Genomic DNA, 21,197 nt, shown 5'->3' on the forward strand with positions numbered 1-21,197 from the left:
AGGCTGTGTTAAGTTTTGCCAGTGATTGAAATTAACCCTTGTGCTAAGAACCTTGATGGCATCATAGAAAATCTCTTTACAGCACAGGCCTTTAATAGCTTTCCCTAATCAACATCTGGTAACTGTCACATTAAAGCCAGGCAGCTCTGCATTTCAACAAAGACCTACAACTGTGCAAAACACAGGGCAACCTGCCCTGGCCTCTTTCCCCTCTTTTTCTGTGCCAGCCGTTTCTAACTTCGGAATCCCTGTCTTGATCTAAAATGCATAAAATATGTTTCTGCTTGCTTGAAGGCATCTAGGGCCTTCTGTACGATTCTGTGCAACTCTGAAATTCCGATCTTCTTAAAACAGGACCAATAAAGTCAAGGACTCATCTTAAGTGCCAAATGCTGCAGGAATAGGCCTATTCCCCAAAGTGATTTGTAGTGACAAGCCAGAGCTATGGGCTCCATAACTCTGGACTCTCCAAATTAGCTCCTGTGTCTCAGGTGACGTAGTCCAGAACATTGGCAAGTTGCAGGAGATCTGAATGTAAATCTGGTTTCCTTCCATATCTGGATGGAGTGCTTTCTTGCGCCTTGCCTCACTTGGCATATAAGGATTGGTTGCGGAAGGTAGAGCAAATGTGGCAGGGGAACAGTTGATGTCTCTGTGCCCAGGCAGGTTAAAGAGAGAAACAAATGACTTTTACTTTACTTTACTTTACTTTAATTGGATTTGTTAACCGCTCCCTCTCCCCTAGGGGACTCGGGGCGGTGTACAGACAGAATAAAAACATTATAAAAAACATTATATACAGCAAATTACAAAACCCCATAAAAACAAATTAAACATAAGTCTGTACAATAATGCCTAGATTAATTAATGATTAAAACCAAATTAAAATACCCCAATTTAAAATAACCAGTCAGGAAGATCAAGGGATTAGATCATGATTGCGATTGGGTCAGGCCAGCTAATTGGAACAGGTGGGTCTTGAGTTCCTTACGGAAGGTCAGTAATGATTCTAATGTCAGGGGGGAGGTCGTTCCAGAGGGTCGGGCCCGTCACAGAGAAGGCCCTACTCCTGGGCGTCGCCCGCTGGCATTGTTTGGCGGACGGCACCTGGAGGAGTCCCTCCCTGTGAGAGCGAATTGGTCGCAGGGATGTATGGGGTAGGATGCGATCCCGCAAATAACTAGGTCCTGAGCCATGGAGCGCTTTAAAGGTGAGAATCAACACCTTGAAACACACCCGAAAGGCCACAGGTAGCCAGTGCAGCTCACGCAGGACTCATAAACAGGACTCACTAATGATTTCTGTCCCAACTTGTTTCCTCAGTTCTCTTTGCCATGAAGGAAGACAACGAAAAAGTCCCTACGCTGCTGACTGACTACATTTTAAAAGGTAAGAGTAGGAACAGAAGAATTCAGCCTTCTGCAGAATTAGACGATGGCTCCACTCATGGTAGGTATCTCTTGGATTCAGCAGAAATTATTCTGCAACGCAGAAATCTTTCTTAGCTTTTTAAAATTGATATCTGAAGCCTTCACTGGTGTCATCTGGCACTGAATGTGCAGCCTTTCCTCCAGAGGCCAAAAGAAAAGATGACACAGTTTATGTCTTTATCAGTCTGGGGTGCATCTTCTGTCCTTCCGTTTTCTAGGTCCTCCTATTAGGGTGCTGAGCAATAAGTAGTTTGCTGAGTTTCTTCTTCTCCTTGGCATGTAACTTCGTTGGGATTTCCCTCCAGCTTTGCCCTCCGTTTGTTAAGCAAACAAGTTTGAGCTGATGATCTGTTCCTGCAGATCACTGATTTTTTTTAAATTACGCTGCCCTATATAGACATGGATTCAATAAGAGGAATGCATGTCTTTTTAAAAATATGTACATTTCGTTGAACAAGTTTTAACAATGGAAGTCATGTTTCAAAGACTGAATTTGCTTTTTTTGATGAACTTGGGCCCTCCTGGTTCATTAGTAATGCTTATAGTAGCTCTAATAGAAGAAAATATCTGCAAGATGGAGATATTGCAGTCCTCTCTGAGGTGCTCTCTGAGCTTGGCTGTTTTCCGGCAGAGATTTCATGATCCACACAGGGAACATCATAAGGGAGAGGCAAGTGGCTTTCCCTCTCAGTGTTGGTGGGAATATTGTTTTTATTTCTTGGTTGCTCCCCGATTGGGCTGTTGAGAGCAAACCCACTCCCTTCTAGCACTGATGATGTTGCTTAGTTGGGTAATGAAACATCTGCAAGAAAATAACCACAAGAGCACCAAGGAACCCACAATCCCTTCTCCTCCTTCCTCTCCACAAACCTCATTTCCTTCCAGCACTGATGATATTACTAGTTGGATAATGAAACATATGCTAGAAAACAACCAAGAGAGCACCAAGGAACCCACAGTCGTCGTCCTCCTCCTCCTCCTCCTCCTCCTCCTCCTCCTCCTCCTCCTCCTCCTCCTCCTCCTCCTCCTCCTCCTCCTCCTCCTCCTCCTCCTCCTCCTCCTCCTCCTCTATTCTCTTCTAGCACTGATGATATTACCTAGTTGGATAATGAAATGCCTGCAGGAAAACAACGAAGCTCAGAGAAGGCCAAAGGTTCCACAGCTTAAAGTAGCTATTCATAGAAACAGGAACAACAGTTTCACCCAAGTTTAGGCTTGAATGAAGAGTATTAAAGTTAAACTAGATTTAAACAAACCAAACACACACACACATATATAATTGGGACATTGTGAGAGCTCAACAACAATAAAAAGAGTCCATCTGTCTGCTATCAGGTGTGTATGCAAGGGGTCCTGATATTTTCTCATTCATGTACACTGCCTGAATTAATGCAGCCGGGTACAGAGTCTGGATGAATCCAATTTCCTTGTACTGATTTGAAGGAAAGTTGGTAGAAGATGTACTGCCCTCCACAGTGATTGCCTTCAGCGATAGTAACTAAAGAAGTGAACTGTTGAGAACATTTTAATGATTTTTATTAAGTTTATGCTCTTAGCAGTAAAACCAGAATCCATTGGACTGAATTTCCTTTCTTTCCCTCTTCTTCTTCTTCTTCTTTCCCTTCTTCCAGTTCTCTGTCCTACCTAAGCTCCACGTTCTGAGCATCATGAAGACAACAGGAGATCAGGCCAGGGTGTCATTCCATCACAGGACTGCATGACATAATGTACACGTCTGAATTGTGTATTTAAGATGTATAGCATTAACTGGGGTTAAATACGAGTGAAATTCTATCCTTCACTGTTGGTTCTAGTCATAGTCAACATTGAATGCATGAGTGAAGGCAAGGGATGTGCATTCCCCCGCTCTCCTCTCCCCCCCCCTTCTCTCTTTTGTCCACCTCTGTCTTGGAGGGAGGGCATTGCTTTATTCCGTGTACCCTCCCTCCGCCTTTCCCCAAGCAGTTATGAGACTAATTTGAATACTGAAATAAAACTTTCATTTAATTAAAAAGTTGCCGTATTCCTTGAATATTTTATTTCTGGGAGGAAAAAGTTTCCTTACTGCTACAAACAAATTAATTTCGATTTGGGTAAAGAGATGATTTTGTTTAGCACACACTGTGCAGAAAATAGATTCACAGATATCGGTGAGAACAGAAACCAGTTCAATATTTAATTTGTAGAACTCTTAAAAAGTTGGAGCATAGGAATCGAAGCTGCTTCACTTCCAGCCTATGCTGGGAGAAAAAAAGGATGCTTGTTTTTCTGCACCTTGTGTGGAATCTGAGTGAAGAACATATTGCTCCTATTTGGTACCATGCTCTGTTTGGTTGGAAAAGGAGCAACTTCTCATTTCCCCATGAGTGTGTGTATATGTGTGAGAGAGAGAGGGGGGGTAGAGGGAGAGAGAGAGAGAGAGAGAGGGGGGGGTCATTATAGGAAGTGACATCCTTCTTGGAGATTAATTCTGCCGCTGAAGATAAGTTCAGAGTAGACATTACAATTGTGTGCCCATCACTCACAGTAGTGATATAGTGATATGCTTGTGCCACCTCCTTTGCTTCAATTAATGCCCTCTTTAACATTGTATGTTGATGAAGCTGCAACTTTGATTTTATTCCAATTTACTCTGTGAATCTCTGTCCACTAGTATCCTCTTGCTGCGTTGCATTATTTAGCTTTCTGGGATGAGAAAAACGAAAATGGTTTGTCATTTGTATTTTAGCGTCTTCTTGATTCCCACCTTGCCTCCCTGCTGCTTCAGTATCTGTTGTGCAAGATCCTATCCATTTATCTGATGCATCTTTAAAAAAACAAAAAAAAAATCTGAAGAGGCCAGTCGAAGAGCTTCTATTGCATATTCATGCCGGCTTCCAAACAGCAGATATGCAAATTAGCAGGCTAATTTTTAATGAGTCCTAGCTGAAGTCCCCAAAGGAAGCTGTACACGAAGCTTTTGCTCCTTCCCCTGCCAGCCCCCAGGAAGAGATTTGACAAAATTTATGGCATCGTAAAACAAATCTGTAATGAAGTACGGCACGCATCGTGCTATGGCTGACCTTTTTTATGGCTCTCTGAAGTGCACCTGGTTGGGGCCTTTTCATGATGAGAAAGTGACATCCTTCTCAGAGATTAATTCGGCTGCTGAAAATAAGGCCAGGCGAGACACAAGATTGTGTTCCCATCACATTTTGGGCCACAATAGTGACATGCTTTTGCCACCTCCCTTGCTTCAGTTATTGCCCCCTTTAACATTGTACAGGTGGTCCTCGACTTACAGCAGTTCATTGAGTGACTGTTCAAAGTGAGAACGGCTTTGAAAAAAAGTGACTTAGGACGGTTTTTCAGTTATGAAGTTTGCAGCATCCCCGTGATCATATGATCAAAATTCAGATGGTTGGCCACTGCTTCATACTTACAACGGTTGCAGCATCCCAGGATCCTGTGGTCACCTTCTGACCGGCAAAGTCAATGGGGAAGCCTGATTCCCTTAACAACCAGGTTGCTAACTTATCAATGGCGGTGATTCACTTAACAACCGTAGGAAGAAATGTCGTAAAAAGGGGCAAAACTCACAGAACAAATTCTCACTTAATAACAGAAATTTTGGGCTGAGTTGTGGTCGTAAGCTGATGACTGCCTATATACCGATGAAGCTGCATCTTTGATTTCCGGTCTTTCCTTGATTTATTCTGTAAATGTCTATCGGCTTGTGTCTTTTTTGGGCTGATTCGTCCAGATAAGACTGTAGCTTTAGCCCTGACCTTGGTCTGGCTCTGACCTTGAAGCTGGCATATGCCTGTTCTTAAGGCTCTGCCCTAGGCTCTCCTCCAAACTTTTCTGTACTCAACAATGTAATGATAGGGCTGCTTGTGGATGAAGTCTCTCAATCATCCAGGCAAAGGTTGAATCATTGCAACTGGACTCATCTTTTTGCTCCTCTAAGACGTTTCACTGCTCATCCAAGCAGCTTCATCAGTCCAGTTAGGCAAAGAGTCTATGAAATGTACATAGAGCAAATTATATTGATGCAGTCTATGTCAAGAAAAGGAGTGTATAGCAGGATAGGTTCAAAGTATTTACACCAACAGTTATCTATGTAACTACGCTTTGTCTATGGAGCTCTTAAACACACAATTAACCCTGTGGGAAGCAAGTTCCTATCTGAGACTGTGATGACCTACAGGCTGCATTTAGATGTCCTGGTTACTCTGGGCTTAACCTGATGAGAACCACCTTGAGCAAAGAATGGGCATACACACCCACACTTTTCTGCTTACTCTTCTAATATGGCTGCAGTGCAAGAAGAAAACGAGAAGCTTTTATTTCCAGGTCAGATTAAGAGAGTTGGAAGGGACCTTGTAAATCATCTAGTCCAACCCCCCCACCCAAGCAGGAGACTCTATACCATTTCTGACAAATGGCAGTCCAATCTCTTCTTGAAAGCCTCCGGTGATGAAGCTCCCACACCTTCCGAAGATTTAACTGCAAGAATCAACTCACTGTGGTTATGATCATTTGTGGTTGGCAGATGTCTCCTTTCAAACCACGGTTAAGATTAACCCAGTTATGAGGGGTTTAATCATTCAAAAAATAAATAAGACAATCACAGCAAGGAGAGCAGGAGAGCAAGAAAGCAAATGCCAGGTTTGCATAGATTCATTTGTATAAAGTGAACGTAACTGAAGTGACATGGTGGCTCAGTAGCTAAGACACTGAGTTTTTCGAACAGAAAGGTCGGCAGTTTGGTGGTTCGAATCCCTAGTGCCACGTAATGGAGTGAGCTCCCGTTACTTGTTCCAGCTTCTGCCAACCCAGCCGTTCGAAAGCATGTAAAAATGCAAGTAGAAAAATAGGGACCACCTGGGTGGGAAGGTAACAGCATTCTGTGCGCCTTTGCCATCTAGTTATGCTGGCCACATGGCCATGGAGACATCTTTGGACAGCGCTGGCTCTTCGGCTTTGAAATGGAGATGAGCAGTGCCCCCTAGCACATATGTGCGAGGGGAACTTTACCTTTTAAACTGAAGATTGCTAATGCCTTCAGAGACCTTTAAGGATAGAGAACCTCTTTAGATACAACCATCTGGGTGAGATACACCTGAAATACAACACCAGGAAGAGAATTTGCTGCAGTGGATTTAGGTTCTCGTTATTTGTTATTCCTAAACCTTTTTAATAAGAACATGGGGGAAAAATGCAAGGAAATACAGCTGGAAAACCTCATCTGGTAGCACTTTATCATAAATGGACATGAATTAATACTAAATTACAAGGAATTTTCTATGAAATTACATATTACATTCATGCCATATCAGGATCCAAAATGGAAGGAGGGGCTTGGCTTATGCCCACTGATACTCCAATACATTCTCAAGGAATTATTGTCGATTCAACCCTTAATGTAAAGTTATTGATTTAAACCTCTCAACTTTTTAAAGCAAGGGTGTCCAACTTTGATAACCTTAACACCTGTGGATTTCGACACCCCAAATTCCCCATCCATCCATTCTGGCTGGGGAATTCTGGGAGTTGAAGTCCACAAGTCTGAAAAGCTGCTAGGGGTGAACACCTCTGCTTTAAAAAGTCAAAAGGAGGAGTAGATGGTACATGTGTTTTGTGAGCAAAGAGAAAGGAATTCTTAGAACTGACCCTTGGATATGTTGTTGAATAGTAAAATTGGGCAAAACTTTCATCTTGGAAGTTCAAGATTTGTGTGGGGGTTGCAGTATAGGAAAGTGTAGGAACCATTGGACAGGTTTTGACTAGCAAGGAAGACAAGCCCTAGAGGGCAAAACTTTCTGCCCCACTTATTACAGCATCAGAAAAAAGGAATCCGATTGTTTGAAAACACACAGATTCTAAATAAAATTATTGGTGCCTCAGTTCTCTGTTGAAAACATTGTCAGCATTCCCCTCCACCCCCTGGGAGGGAAAATTACATTCATGTCAGGAAAATGGAGTTACGGTATGTATTTCCTAAGTCAGAGTCCCGCCAATTGTACCTCATAGGTTGGTAGAGACCTCCCTCCCTTTCATTTTTGCACATTGGAGATATTTTCCTGAGCACAACGCACAAAATGAAATTAACCAACTGTCTCTGAGGGGATGCTTGAAGGAAGAGAGATGGAGCGAGAGGTTTCAGTCTGCCTAAGTGCTTCACCCTAAACTACCAAGTTGGCAAATACTGAACGTTCATCACACACGTTGCCTTTATTCCTTATTAAGACATTGCCCCCTGTTTCTCTCTCGCCTTTCCTTATCTCGTGATACAAAGATCGGCCAGAAGTCGCAAGGGTGCCAGGCCTACTCTCAAGATGCCAAGCCTTCACGGCTGCAGAATGAAGGTCAAACCTCAATCATTTCGAGAGGGTTTCATGTCTAATCTACCAGAGGAAACCACACCCTTGATGTATGTTCCAACTGTATCAGAGACAAAGCAATAGTAATAGCACTTAGACATATATAGTGCTCCACAGTGCTTTATAGCCTTCTCTAAGCGCTTTACACAGTCAGCCTCTTGCCCCCAAAAATCTGGCTACTCATTTTACCCACCTCAGAAGGTTGGAAGGATGAGTCAACCTTGAACTGGTCAGAACCGAACTGCTGGCAGTCGGCAGAGTTAGCCTGAAATACTGCATTCTAACCACTGTGCCATAATGCCTTTTTTTTTGCCTATTAGAAGCATCATTTCTCTAGCAGGCAATTCTCCATGCCTTCCTGAAAGAAAAGACAGCAGCCATGTGGTTTTTTTTTTTTTTTTGGTGTGTGGCAGAAGCAATAAGGACTAGCTCCATGCACAGATTCCTTTGTGGGTTGTATTTAGAACTGCACCTGTGGTTGGAGGTGATGCGGACAGGAAGATCGTTTGTCTTCGCTCGACTGATCGAGCCTTTTATAATAATATTTCTAGGATTGTCCATCTACGTGAAAACATCTGTTTCTTGAACTGGTGGCTTTTTAAAGGGAGGAAACTGCACTAGACACACACAAAAGCATTCTTAAGGCCAGTGTTTATGCAGAGCTGCCAGGTGGAAATTTGCTCAAAAACATTCAAAAAGAAGGGTTCAGGGTCAACAATTCCCAATGCTGATGGATACTATAGTCGTCTTTTTTTTAAATGTCTACATCACCTTATTCTCCCCTGGGTTCCTGTTAAGCTCTTACACTACCTGACTTGTTTTACTTAAAAAACAAAATTAGGAACCGGCACGATGCAAAGTGTTTGTGTTTCACGAAAAGTTATGCCCCTACTGTGTCAGAGATCTTCTGACACTCTTGTCTATGGGGAGCTTGTCCACCAGGAGCCGTTCTCGAGTGGCTTCCTTCTTTAATTTCAGAATCCCAAATCACTCCTAGCTAGCAAAAAGTAGACCCCATATCTATTTTTCATGCTCCCTTGGCAGTGAGGGAGCACTGCAGTGAGCTCACTGTACTGGGCAGTGAGCTCACTGTACTGGGATAACGTCCACACAGAGATTTAAATCAACCTCTGTTTGTAGGATTAACCTGTGATTAGCAGTGACTGAACATTATTACTAAGCCCATTCCTTCAATGTCCGTAATACGTCTGGTTGAATGTTGGTTTTGTAGGCTTTTTAAATATGAGAGTTTGTGGGCTGGAGAGCAACATAAAGGCAGGAGAGGAGTTCCTGGGAAACAAGGATTGTGAAAATATGATTTCCTGCATCCCATTGGACAGCTCTTCTGCTTACCTCTGTTTGAAAATACAGGAATTCTCTCTGCCGCCGATTCCTTCCTGCTCTGCAAATGTTAGAAACCTGAACCTACCTATACTCGACCAAAGCATCAAGCCACCATTACGACGTCTGTACTGGTGAGCCTCTAAACATTCCTTCTGGTTAGCTAATATCACATGCTACACCAAGGTATCTTGGGATATTAAAATGTCGCAAGGTTCCACTCAGAAAGCAAATGTGATCCTTCTCTAAAAGGGATTTCGACCACAGGGTGTTAACCTATTTGTCACATTGATTGCAAAGCACAGACCTATGGCTTGGGGCTTCACCTGAGTCCGTATGGATTCCATATCTGCAAAACTCAAAAGACATCCACTTGCAAAGGGCGTTCAACGCTCCCTTGCTCCTTCGCTGAATTTCTGCCCGTTTGCAAATGTTTGATTCCCCCCCACCTACATTTCTATAAATCATTCCTTTCTAGTTTTTCTTTTTCTTTTGTAAAAAAACACCGATCTTTTCTTCTTCTTCTTCTTTTTGCATCTATAAATCTCTCATAAAAGCAGTGAAAATGAAAACAGCCATGCCTCTGAACTGCATGTCACCAAAAACAAAAAAAAAGGCATTGAATTAGAACTTCCATAAAACATTCAGTCATACAGAAAACAGCTTACTCTAAAAACACTTTTGTCATTGTGGTTATCAAAAACAAAGGCGGGAGAGAGTGGGGAAGAAACTAGTCACAATACGTTCCTTGTAAACGTGTGTCCTTCACTTAAATAACCGGCTTGCACACTCAACAGATGTCCAGGGTGCTTCCACGTCCATCCCTGCAGTTTAATGCAGGTCAAGTAGGACATTCAAGAAAGGGTACTGTTGTTGAATCATATTGTTAAAGGGATGTGCTCATCAAACATTCAGGCGCTCTCTACAATTCAGGCCAATGAGTTTTCACAAGCAGGTTCAACAGTTTTCCATTCAGTGACCATTCCACCATTGGCTCTAATCCTTTACTCAAGCGAGTCACTGTGCTCCAGGCCAAGATCGCTGACGTTAGTTGTCTGGAGCTCCTCGGGATCCTCTTCCAATTCCTCCTCTTCCTCCTCTTCCTCCTCCTCCTCCTCCTCTTCTATTTCATCTTCCTCCTCATCTTCTGTCCCATCTAGTGAGTCATCGTGACCCGCCATCATGGCTTGCTGCATAGCAATGGTAGCATTATCGGAAGAGAGGCTTTGGAGGTTATCCATATTGATGGAGCCTAGAAGGGAAGGCAAAGAGTTGATAGGACAGGCGTTGGAATGATGACTTTGGGGCCAGGCATCCAAGAATCCTCTGAGGTCCCAAATGCAGCGCGGTTGATTTACGTTTTTTTTTTTAAAGTGCAGTAAAAGAAATAATACAGAGAGTGAAGCAATATCTATTGCCTCAAAAGCAGGGGTCCTCAGACTTTTTAAACACGGGGCCAATTCACAGTCAGTTGGGGGGGCTGGACCGGCTGGGTGGGTGTGGCTAGGTGGTCATTCGACAGGGTTGGTGTGGCCAATTTAGCCGTCCATTAAACAATAAACATAAATTAAACCTAAATTTGTTTTGCTCCTGGGCAGAGGGGGAAAGCAGGTTAGTGAAGGGATGTGGCTGCCTTGCGGGGTGGGTGGGTGGGTGGGTTGAGGGACTTGTGTGTGTGTGTGTGTGTGTATGTATGTGTGTTTCCCTCCCCCCTCTCTCTGTGTCTCTCTCTCTGTACCCTGGGGAGGCAAAAAATTGGGCCTGTTTTTGAGCTCCAGTGGCCTCCGGTGCATCCTGCTTTTGGCCTCCTCAGCCTCCAAAAGTAAGGCGGGGGCCGGTGGGTAGGTGGGGTAATATGGGTGGGGCAGCCTTGTGGTCCTGCACGGGCTGGATTAACAGCTTTGGCGGGCTGTATCTGGCCCACAGGCTGTAGTTTGAAGACCCCTGCTCTAAAGAGTCATCTTATTGTAGCTAAGAAGTTGTGTACAAAGCATTAGAAGGGAAAAAAGCCTGTTGAACTCTTTTCTGCAAAGGGGGGCTGTGACCAGGTCAAACCCACCCACCCATCCATCCAGATCTAAATGTGGTTACGTTCTGCAACCAGAAGCTCAAGTGCTATTTGGTTATCTCATATCCTGTGATCATATTCTTAGTAGATCATATTCTCACCTATTTCAATCAGCTGGCCTGGCACTTTCTTAGTTTTACCTCCCGGGGATTTATTTTATTTTAATTGGGTTTGGGGTTTTAATTGTGATGTTTTTAGGATTAGAATATATTTATTTCTTAGTACAGCCTATCTCCCCCTCCAAATGTATCTTAAATGTATTTTATTATTATGACCGATTTTATTTGTATTGACTGTACACCGCCCCGAGTCCCTTTCTGGGAGAGGGGCGGTCTAAAAATCTAAGAAATAAATAAATAATAAATAAGAGGGTCCTTACTGAGAAGATTAACAAAATGGTCATCCAGTGGTACTTTAGGGCTGCAAGAAACACACTGAGTAATTTAATATGTCTGTAAGACAAATCATTTCTCCAGGATATTACATGGAGAACCGAATGCTTTACAAAGAACAGCTCTCTATTTCAAAGCAATTATCTGTTTGGAAGGATCCCATCCAGGTGCAGTGTAAAGAGGAGTGAATCCAGGGGCATAAATTGTCCATCAATAGTTAACCACTAGATAGCATAGCATAGCAGAGTTGGAAGGGACCTTGGATTTCATTTAGTCTAACCCCCTGTCAGGCAGGAAACCCTGTAGTCTTACCTATGTTTTCCCCTCTATTGAGTTGCACTGAGTCTCATTATTTAAATGATGTTGAGATCCAGTTCAAAGTTAGGGTTATTCCAGAGTTCACCAATCTGTCACTTTCTAGATGGGTTGTTGTGACTCCAAGAATCGCCAACCGGCACAGCCTCAACAATACAATACAACAGTAGAGTTGGAAGGGACCTTGGAGGTCTTCTAGTCCAACCCCCTGCCTAGGCAGGAAACCCTATACCATTTCAGACAGATGGCTATCCAACATCTTCTTAAAGACTTCCAGTGTTGGGGCATTCACAACTTCTGGAAGCAACTTCTGTTCCACTGATTAATTGTTCTAACTGTCAGGAAGTTTCTCCTCAGTTCTAAGTTGCTTCTCTCCTTGATTAGTTTCCACCCATTGCTTCTTGTTCTGCCCTCAGGTGCCTTGGAGAGTAGTTTGACTCCCTCTTCTTTGTGGCAACCCCTGAGATATTGGAACACTGCTATCATGTCTCGCCTAGTCCTTCTTTCTCTTAAGCTAAACATACCCAGTTCCTGCAACCATTCTTCATATGTTTTAGTCTCCAGTCCCCTAATCATCTTTGTTGCTCTTCTCTGCACTCTTTCTAGAGTCTCCACATCTTTTTTACATCGTGGCGACCAAAACTGAATGCAGTATTCCAAGTGTGGCCTTACCAAGGCATTATAAAGTGGTATTAACACTTCACGTGATCTTGATTCTATCCCTCTGTTGATGCAGCCTAGAACTGAGTTGGCTTTTTTGGCAGCTACACATTTTAACAGACTGAGAATGGACCTCAATGCAAAGAGAGCCACATGTTGCATTGGCCCAGTGATTCTTACCATCAGGGTTAGTCCCAGGGTTGCCTCCTTGTTGCTGCAGAACCCCAGCTGCAATGGAGTTGGGCCAGAATCTCTGGGTTGGCCGGTGCTGAGATTTGATTTTCTTGGCTTTGGGGGCTGGATCTGGATTGCTTGCATCAAGCATAGGTTGCAGGATACGGCGCCGGGCATTGATAAACCTTCCCAGAAAGAAGATGGCATATCAAAATCAAACGTTAATTGTTGCATTTACTTATTTGTTTATTAATGCTGCCCATATCTCATGGTTTGAAGCAACTCTGAGTGGCTTCTCCATTTCTTTATTCTCGTGAGCCAGTCAATGCTATTGTTTAAGAAAGACAGTCTGGCAAACTGTTTAAGAGTCTAATTTAAGAGTTAGAAACAGGAAAAAAAAACGCTCATATTAAACTGAACTCAAAACTAATTTCAAGATCATTCCATCTGATTCTTCTTCCCAAGGGTTTACATGGAGAATGTCAGATTTTGTACCCTGTGGTTGATCCTGTTTTTAAAACAGCATTTATACCCAATCAAATTCTTCCTATTCCTGTTTATGCAGGTTAGCTGGGACTGGCAATCTGGTCGTTAAGTGAAGTCGCTTCTGAAATCAAAGAAGGTTAGAAGAGTTGCTAGAGGAGCTTGTGTAAATTTTACATTTCTTACCCAAATCTCTTCCCATGTTTCCATCATTATTGGCTCTTCAAAATTTTGTGCCCATTTTATCATACAATCTTTAACTAATTCTGTTTCTCAGTCTGTTTCTATCAATACATTATACAACCTTTTTATGTGCATTTGTTTTATCAAGTTATCCTCATTTTGGATAATACCGGGTTTCTGGTCTATAGAATAGAGTAGAGTAGAATAGAATAGAATAGAATAGAATAACAGAATTGGAAGGGAATCTAGTCCAATCCTGGGCTCATGTTGAAATGGCAACCGTGCTTATGATCTGACAGATTTCCTTTGCTTTGCAGACTTACAATAGTCATAAATGCAAAGACTGATTGCAAATTATGACTGTTGTTATTGCGACAGTCGCTAAACAAGGCAGTTGCTAGAGGAGGACTACCTGTACGGGTATTTGTCCACCTAGCTCAAAGCTATCTACTTCGATGGCCTCCTGAGTTTTTCTGACATGAGATTATGTTCTCCAACTATGCGCAGGACTTTTGTGTTTTGATTATTGTCTAAAGCTCTTGAAGGAAAGGCAGGATATAAATAAGAGTATAAATTTACAAAAAACAAAAACGAAAAACACCTATATTCAATGCGGCTCGTTGCTGATTATAAGAAACCAGCAGAGGGTGGTATTGAATTAATGTAGATCTGGAATGTGAGGAATTTGCCTTCCACAAAGAACTGATTTTCCTCCTCAGAAGAAAACAAATCTGTCTGGCAAATGTTCCACAAATACCAGCGTGAGCCAACAGATGCCACAAATATCAGCCAATACAAAGAAAACATTTACGATCATGTAAAAAAAAAGAAAAAGAAACTTTACCCCACAAGCCTCTGCATGTTTAACCACAAGTAAATCCCACTCTTAATGCGACGATTGGAACATCGTCATTTAAAAATCAGATTCATATAAGGGTCTTTCAAAGGATTAAAATATTCAGTACCTGCTCCTATAATACTCATACCTGGTCTTCAAATTAATTTTTGTTCAGACAGAAATGTATGGTTACTTCACTTGTGATTGCCAAACCACGCAAAGGGGCTGGAATCTCATAGACCACCGATGGCGAACCTTTTTTGGCTCGCGTGCCATGAGTGGAGGGAGCGCATGGGAGTCGTGTGCGGGCGTGCCACACCCATAATGGAATGCACGCCCCCCACCCCAGTGAGCATGCACACACTACAAGCGCGACCCCCCCATTTTTGCATGCTTTTTTCGCCCTCCCCAGGCTCCAGAGGCTTTATAGGAGCCCGGGGAGGGCCAAAACAGCCTCCCCCACCCCCCCCGGAAGCCCTCCAGAGGCTTCAGGGACCTTCAGGAGGCTTCCCCAAAGCCTCCGGAGCAGTCAAAATGAACCTCCAAGCAAACCGGAAGTCCATTCCCAAACTTCTGGTTTGCCCGTAGGGCTGGTTTTTTGCGCTCCAGAGGCTTCAGGGAAGCTCATGAAGCCTCCAGAGGGCCTCCCGGGGGGGGGGGGCTCTTTTCACTCTCCCTAGGCTCCTATAAAGCCTCTGGAGCCTAGGGAGGGCAAAAAATGGCTTTAAAAAAGGGTGAACTCAGCTGGCCAGTGAGCGCCTGCCCGTTGGCCAGCTGACAGGGCAGCGCCTCACGTGCCCTGACAAATGGCTCCACGTGCCACAGGTTCACCATCACTGTCATAGATGATGTGATCATATATAAATTTTGCCCCGACTAGACTTGCCACAGTGTGGTGAGAACTGGAATTTATCCTGTCTTTGAGTTATGATCATAAACATGGATCCTCCAGTAAAAATGGGATCCAGTTTTTACAGAGGGAGATTTTTTTTTTAAAAAAAGAGTTGTGGTATTTTATCTTATTGACCTAACTGGGGATATTGAATTTTTCCTTCACATTTTAATAACTTTAACAAAAGCCAGCTTGTGGCGCCCTTGGTGCTCTTTGAGCTTGGTAGTTTTCTTGCAGATGTTTTATTACCCAACTAGCTAACAGAATTATTTTACTACTGATGATAGTTGGGAAATGGAACATCTGCAAGAAAACCACCAAGCTTAGAGAGCACTAAGGGCCCCACAGTTCAACCCTGAACTACAAATATTCACTTCAAAAAAAAAAGTAATTTTTTAAATAGCTGTGATACATAGACCATCTTACAATAATACAATACAATAGTAGAGTTGGAAGGGACCTTGGAGGTCTTCTAGTCCAACCCCCTGCCTAGGCAGGAAACCCTATACCATTTCAGACAGATGGCTATCCAACATCTTCTTAAAGACTTCCAGTGTTGGGGCATTCACAACTTCTGGAGGCAAGCTGTTCCACTGATTTATTGTTCTAACTGTCTAACTATCTTCAAAGATATTGCATGAAGCCTCTGGACTAATTTAAAGCTCGGTAAATAAATTACATTGAAATCATTACTGAGACCTCTAAGTGGCTGAATTCTTTCCCAGGAGCCTGAGAAGGGGATAACAAAAAGAGAAAAACAAAAGAAATATCAGTAAGGAGCTGGGTGTCCACCTCCAGTTTGGCTTCTGATACCACCCAACTGCTTTAGGCCCACTAATCATGGCTTTTTAAACAGGTTTTTTTCTAAGGGAATGCAAACTCTGAAAGAAACAAGGGTTACCCGGAATGTTTTAAAGCAATCTGATATGACATCGTTTTCAAGGCGTTGCAAGAAGACAACTGGCCATTTGTCAGACTTCACAGAGGGACATTTTTTTAAAGTGAAAAAAGTCTAATCCAAGCCCATTTCAAAGAGAGAGAACAGTAGAAGGCACATCCCAAGAACCTTAGATCACCAGTCTGTTCCCATCAGTAGATGGATCTAGAATGAAGTATTCTTTAGTTTGTTAAAATGATAGGCATGATTTATAGACCTTCGCAGATTTAACTAAGCCTGTGCCCTTGTGATACTGATCCATACTTTTGGTACTACATCAGTTGATCAGCCTAATCAAGAAAGCAGTTCTCTCTTTGGGCAGGAAACAAGCATTTCCATTTGATTATTGCACTTGAGGGGGGTGGGGTGGAAATGATCTTTACTTACCAGTTGTTGACTTGCAACAGTGTGAGATTTGTCTGTGCTGCTATTTGCCTCTTCTCATCCTCTGTTGGATAGGGGTGCTGGAAAAAGCAAAAGGCCACACGTGATTTGTTTTGTTCCGTGACATCAAATGGTTGAAAGAGTTCAGATTCCACCTATCCAAAGCAGACTGATTGGAAAACATCAGTGTCCCATTTCATGTTTCACATCAGGCGCTAACATAAGATGCCAAACATGAGATCTCAAGGCTGCAGGCAGTGCTCAAGGCCTCTCAAGAAAGGTGATGGTAGATGGTTATTTTCAATGTGATTGTAGATAGAAATTAGGAAATCAATGGCAAGGAGTCGTATGAACTTTATTTAACCGTTTTAGTTAAGTTTACAAGTAAATGAGATTAAATCAAGTATAATTTTGTCCAGGTTCTATTTTGACTCCTAAAAACTTCTACACCCTTCTTCTGATGCTTTCAGGAATTACCAAATATCCTACCCAATAAGAAGTAAAAATAGGACACCTCCTGCATGTTTTGAATCTAAATAATGGTTCATCCAATACAGCATCGTGCATCATGCTATCCTTGGAGGTGACTAGATATTACTAGGAACGTCACGGTATTTAATACAAGATGACAGTTTGTCACTTCTGATCTTGTTCCTTCCTTTGTGTTATTTTTGTCCTATGCTCTTCATTATTTCTGAAGAATTGGAGAATTTGCTCACTAGCAGCAACTGAATTAAGGTCAACTGTTGTCGGACTGACTTGGTCAACAGAGGTCAATGGACTTAATACATCAATACAAGGAAATTGTAGGATTGCCTGAAAAAGCTCTGAGAAAAATATAATGTAAGCGTGAGACAGCTAAATGGAGAAGCAGAATGCTATCAGAATCATAACATAGACTTCTATGCCCTGAACTGGGAGATGTTTGCTCAAATTGGGCCTTCAAATCCTGTCTCTGAAATCCTCTCCTGTGAAATGACTTTTTAAAAATAGGAATGCTTTAAAACTTCATCTGAATTTTTGCTGGTTGTTTTTAGGGCATTTCTTAGCAATTCTGCAGTCTCCTTGACTGCCTCCAACTCCAGATCTGAAAATACTCTATGAAAAAAAGTTTCTCATGATTGTCTTCTCTTTGGATTTAATCCAGCATGAAAGCCATAGAGGTTCCAAAAATGCTGGAAAGATGATTATACAATGGAAGAAAAGATGAGACACACCACATTCAACCTATAAGAAAATTAAGGGGGAAAATCCTATACTAATTTCATCAGGATTTCATGGGAAAAAATTTCTCAAATGAAAAAAAAACATTTAAACCTAATTTCTCATCAGATTGAATGAGAAGAGTTGAAAAATATGTGCAATACTGTACATTTTTTGAAATCACCAGCTAATTCCTAGGAAGGCTTCTAACAATTATCTGTTCCAGCTGGGTGGGATCCACTTCAGTTAACATGGCTTAAGAATGTAGACGAAGTGATTAGAGAAGAGACATTGTTGGTTGTCCATCTGATTTCTTGATCCTTGCCCATTTTGGCTACTTACTTCTGCCATCAGCTTCTTAGTACATTTTTTCAAATTGCATTCATATTATTTGTGTTTTGAAATTTATCCAGCTGAAAGTACATGAGCAAACAGATAAGTTCATTACCAAAATGAGAGGCAGGTAGAAAAGAGTCCATTTTTAAACCTGTAACAGTACATAGTGTGAATGATGAAAAGGACACACAAATCTGAATTTCACCATAAATAGGTCTTGCATATAAAAGCCTAGCAGTCCCTTGAATTCTTTCCTAATAGCTTCATTTTACTTTGCTACAATAAATTCGCTTATCCACGCTTTGACATCGCTGGAAGCCTGTCCTTGCTGTTTCTTGCCTAGTGAGCTGACATCAATTTTATTTCAGACTCATAATCATCCAGTGTGGTTGCATCAGATCCAAAGACTCGTGGCTGAATATCAATTTGCATGGAAACATTTCAAGGTGCTTGTCTGACACTTTAACCATACAGCCGTACTATTTTTATGAGGTTTCTTTTGGGACCCTGGTCACCCCCTTCAATCACGCTGCTGATGCTGTGCCAAGAATTAAGGTATGACTTCCTACCATTTGGAGGCAGTGCAAGCATAAAAATAGCATCAAACCAATTAAAAACAAACCTCATAGGCCTCCAAGATCTCATATGTATCTGAGATAGTTTCGCTGTTTTGCATCTTCATTGCATCCATTGTTGCTCTTGTATTTCTCCTAATGTTAAGTAATATGTCCTCCTTATCAGAAAATTGCACACATGTATACTGTTTTATAAAGGGGTACTGAACAACCAGACATATCCCATCTAAACCTGTCCAATATTTGGCATGGATGTATAGGTAGTCATTGACTTATGACCGCAATTGAGCCCCAAATTTCCATTGCTAAGCGAGACAGTTGTTAAGTGAATTTTGCCCCATTTTACGACCCTTCTGGCCCCAGTTATTAAGTGGATCACTGTTGTTAAATTAGTAACACAGTTATTAAATGAATCTGGCTTCCCCATTGACTGCTTGTCAGAAGGTCGTAAAGGGCGATCACAAATATGAACCATTTGCCAAGCATCTAAATTTTGATCATGTGACCATGGGGATGCTGGAACGGTCATAAGGGTGAAAAACAGCCATAAGTCATTTTTTCCAGTGGCGTTGTAACTTTGAACAGTCACTAAACAAATAGTTGTAAGTTGAGGGCTACCTGCATTTATACTCTCTTTCATCTCTACGAAGTAGATCAGATCAGGAAGCTGATTCTATGGAATGATTAGAACTATCTTTTATTGAAATAGGCCAACAAACAAACTGTCCGTATCTTTCTTCTCTTCCCATCCTCTTACACCACTGGGAGGTGGCAGGGAAGTGAGTCTAACTCTCTTGGGAACACTCTCTCAACTCTTCTGGACTTAACACATGTTTTTTCTGCACCTGGTGTTTCCTTAATAACCTCTGGGTTTCTTCTCCAAGGTCAATCTCCTTGTCTCCTCACATATGTGTTTCTAATTAGTCGTATTCAAACTGAGATATGCATTAAAGAGAAAACCATATTCAAGCTTTGATCCAATAAATATGCAATTGTTGTACTGCATTGTTGGTGACTACTATCCTTCTCATCTTTCCTATTACCTTCTCATATTGGTATCTTATGATTACATTACTTTGTTGTTTGTGTGTACACTGAGATCTTATCCATTGGAGACAAATTCCTTGTGTGTCCATTCACACTTGGTCCATAAAGAATTTTTCTTGTCTTTTTCTTGCCTTCTTGTCTTTTGTGGTGATCATGCTCAGTGGGACAAGATCTTGAGAGGAGAGATGGAAGATATTCTATATTTTCCCCTCCTAAGAAGTCGCATTCTGGCTTTGCAACAACTTTTTCTTCTTTACTTAGATATCACCAGTGGCCAATTACCACTTATATGCAAACGTATAAAAAGATGTTCATGTAATTAAAGTTGTCCTGATTTAACATCCCCATGAGAAATAAAAACTTCTAAGCTAAAATCTATAGCTAATGATCCAGAAGGAGTTTTGCCTCTCCAAGATGCTTATCTGATGGTTATTTCTATTTTAGCAGAGGTGAACAGGGAAGATCATTTAAAGTCACTGCACAGAATGAAGTTACTTAATGGGCTGGAGACTTGATTACATTTATGAACAGCTTGCCCATGGATGTAAAACTTTGCATGGATAAATATAATGAAATATGGGATTCATTTACACCAAATACAGGAGGTTAAAACATGGTTATATAAGAGTATTGGAATTGATCTCTCTCTCTCTCTCTCTCTCTCTCTCTCTCTCTCTCTCTCTCTCTCTCTCTCTCTCACGCGCGCACACACACACACACACACACACACACACTGTTTACATTAGATAGTTATATACGGAAGAAGCCCAATTAAAAAATTGCTTACAATTTAATTTTCTTAAAGTGGTTTGAATTGTTTTATACAAGAAGTAAAACTGATGATATAAATACAATGTTCAGATGTCATTTTTCCGGTTGGATTTCCTTAATCAGAAAAAGACATGGGCCCAGCTACTCATATCTTAGTAATACTGGACTGCTGTGAGCCCTTTGTGTAGGCTTGTCCTCAAAGGCACCTCAGCTAATGGAAAATGTTGTCTCTTGTGTGCTAGCTGGTGCAAGATATTGTACTCACAGTAAACAGATCTTAAGGGAGTACCTCTATTGTTGATGTTATTATTATTGTACACATTTTTTTTAAAAAAATCCATCCTTGTTTACCTATTAAAAATGAAGGCTGGGAGGGAAAAGGAGGATATGTATTGGAGCAACTGCTCCTTTGCGTCGGTCACAGAGGTTATTTGGGTGATTTCCCACTTGTCAACATGTTCTAGGGGTGGCAGGATGGCTCAGTGGTTAAGATTCTTGTCAGCTGGAAAACTAGCAACCTGGTTTGAGACAAGAGCCAAGCGATAGGGTGAGCTCTTGTCCTTGCCCTACTCCTGCCAACTTAGCAGTTCAAAAGCATGCCAATGCAAGTAGATAAATAGGTACCACTTTGGTGGGAAGATAACAGCACTCCATGATGCCATGCCACATGACCGTGGGAATGTCTTTGGACAGCACTGGCTCAATTGCCTTAAATTGGAGATTAGTACTTCCCCCCATAGTCGGCAATGACTAATGGAGTAAAATCCACAGGGACTCCTAAAATATTCTTGATCTTCTACCAA

At 41.9% G+C, this 21,197-nt stretch overlaps 2 protein-coding genes across 15 annotated transcripts in view; one reads left to right on the forward strand and one right to left on the reverse strand.

Annotated features, from left to right (window-relative positions):
* Positions 1–3,444, forward strand: part of FEZ1 (fasciculation and elongation protein zeta 1) — a gene marked incomplete at its 3' end in the record, with an annotated part of 38,777 nt that extends 35,333 nt beyond the window's left edge. For 5 of the 6 annotated variants that reach the window (XM_081961213.1, XM_081961215.1, XM_081961218.1 and 2 more), the window contains 2 exons: positions 1,324–1,449; positions 3,062–3,444. In XM_081961213.1, coding sequence (XP_081817339.1) covers positions 1,324–1,449; positions 3,062–3,078 — 143 coding nt within the window. The remainder of the gene's footprint in view (positions 1–1,323; positions 1,450–3,061) is intronic. The other variant, XM_081961217.1, reaches the window with a different exon arrangement.
* A 3,162-nt stretch (positions 3,445–6,606) lies between these two features.
* The window catches only part of PKNOX2 (PBX/knotted 1 homeobox 2), a 275,402-nt gene continuing 260,811 nt past the window's right edge, over positions 6,607–21,197 (reverse strand). For all 9 annotated transcript variants that reach the window (XM_081961087.1, XM_081961083.1, XM_081961086.1 and 6 more), the window contains 3 exons: positions 16,466–16,542; positions 12,752–12,930; positions 6,607–10,388 (listed from right to left, as the gene is read on the reverse strand). In XM_081961087.1, coding sequence (XP_081817213.1) covers positions 10,141–10,388; positions 12,752–12,930; positions 16,466–16,542 — 504 coding nt within the window. In that variant the 3' untranslated portion in view covers positions 6,607–10,140. The remainder of the gene's footprint in view (positions 10,389–12,751; positions 12,931–16,465; positions 16,543–21,197) is intronic.

The sequence above is a fragment of the Natrix helvetica genome, assembly GCF_964273705.1.
Source record: "Natrix helvetica genome assembly, chromosome: 8".
NCBI classification, from domain to species: domain Eukaryota; kingdom Metazoa; phylum Chordata; class Lepidosauria; order Squamata; family Natricidae; genus Natrix; species Natrix helvetica.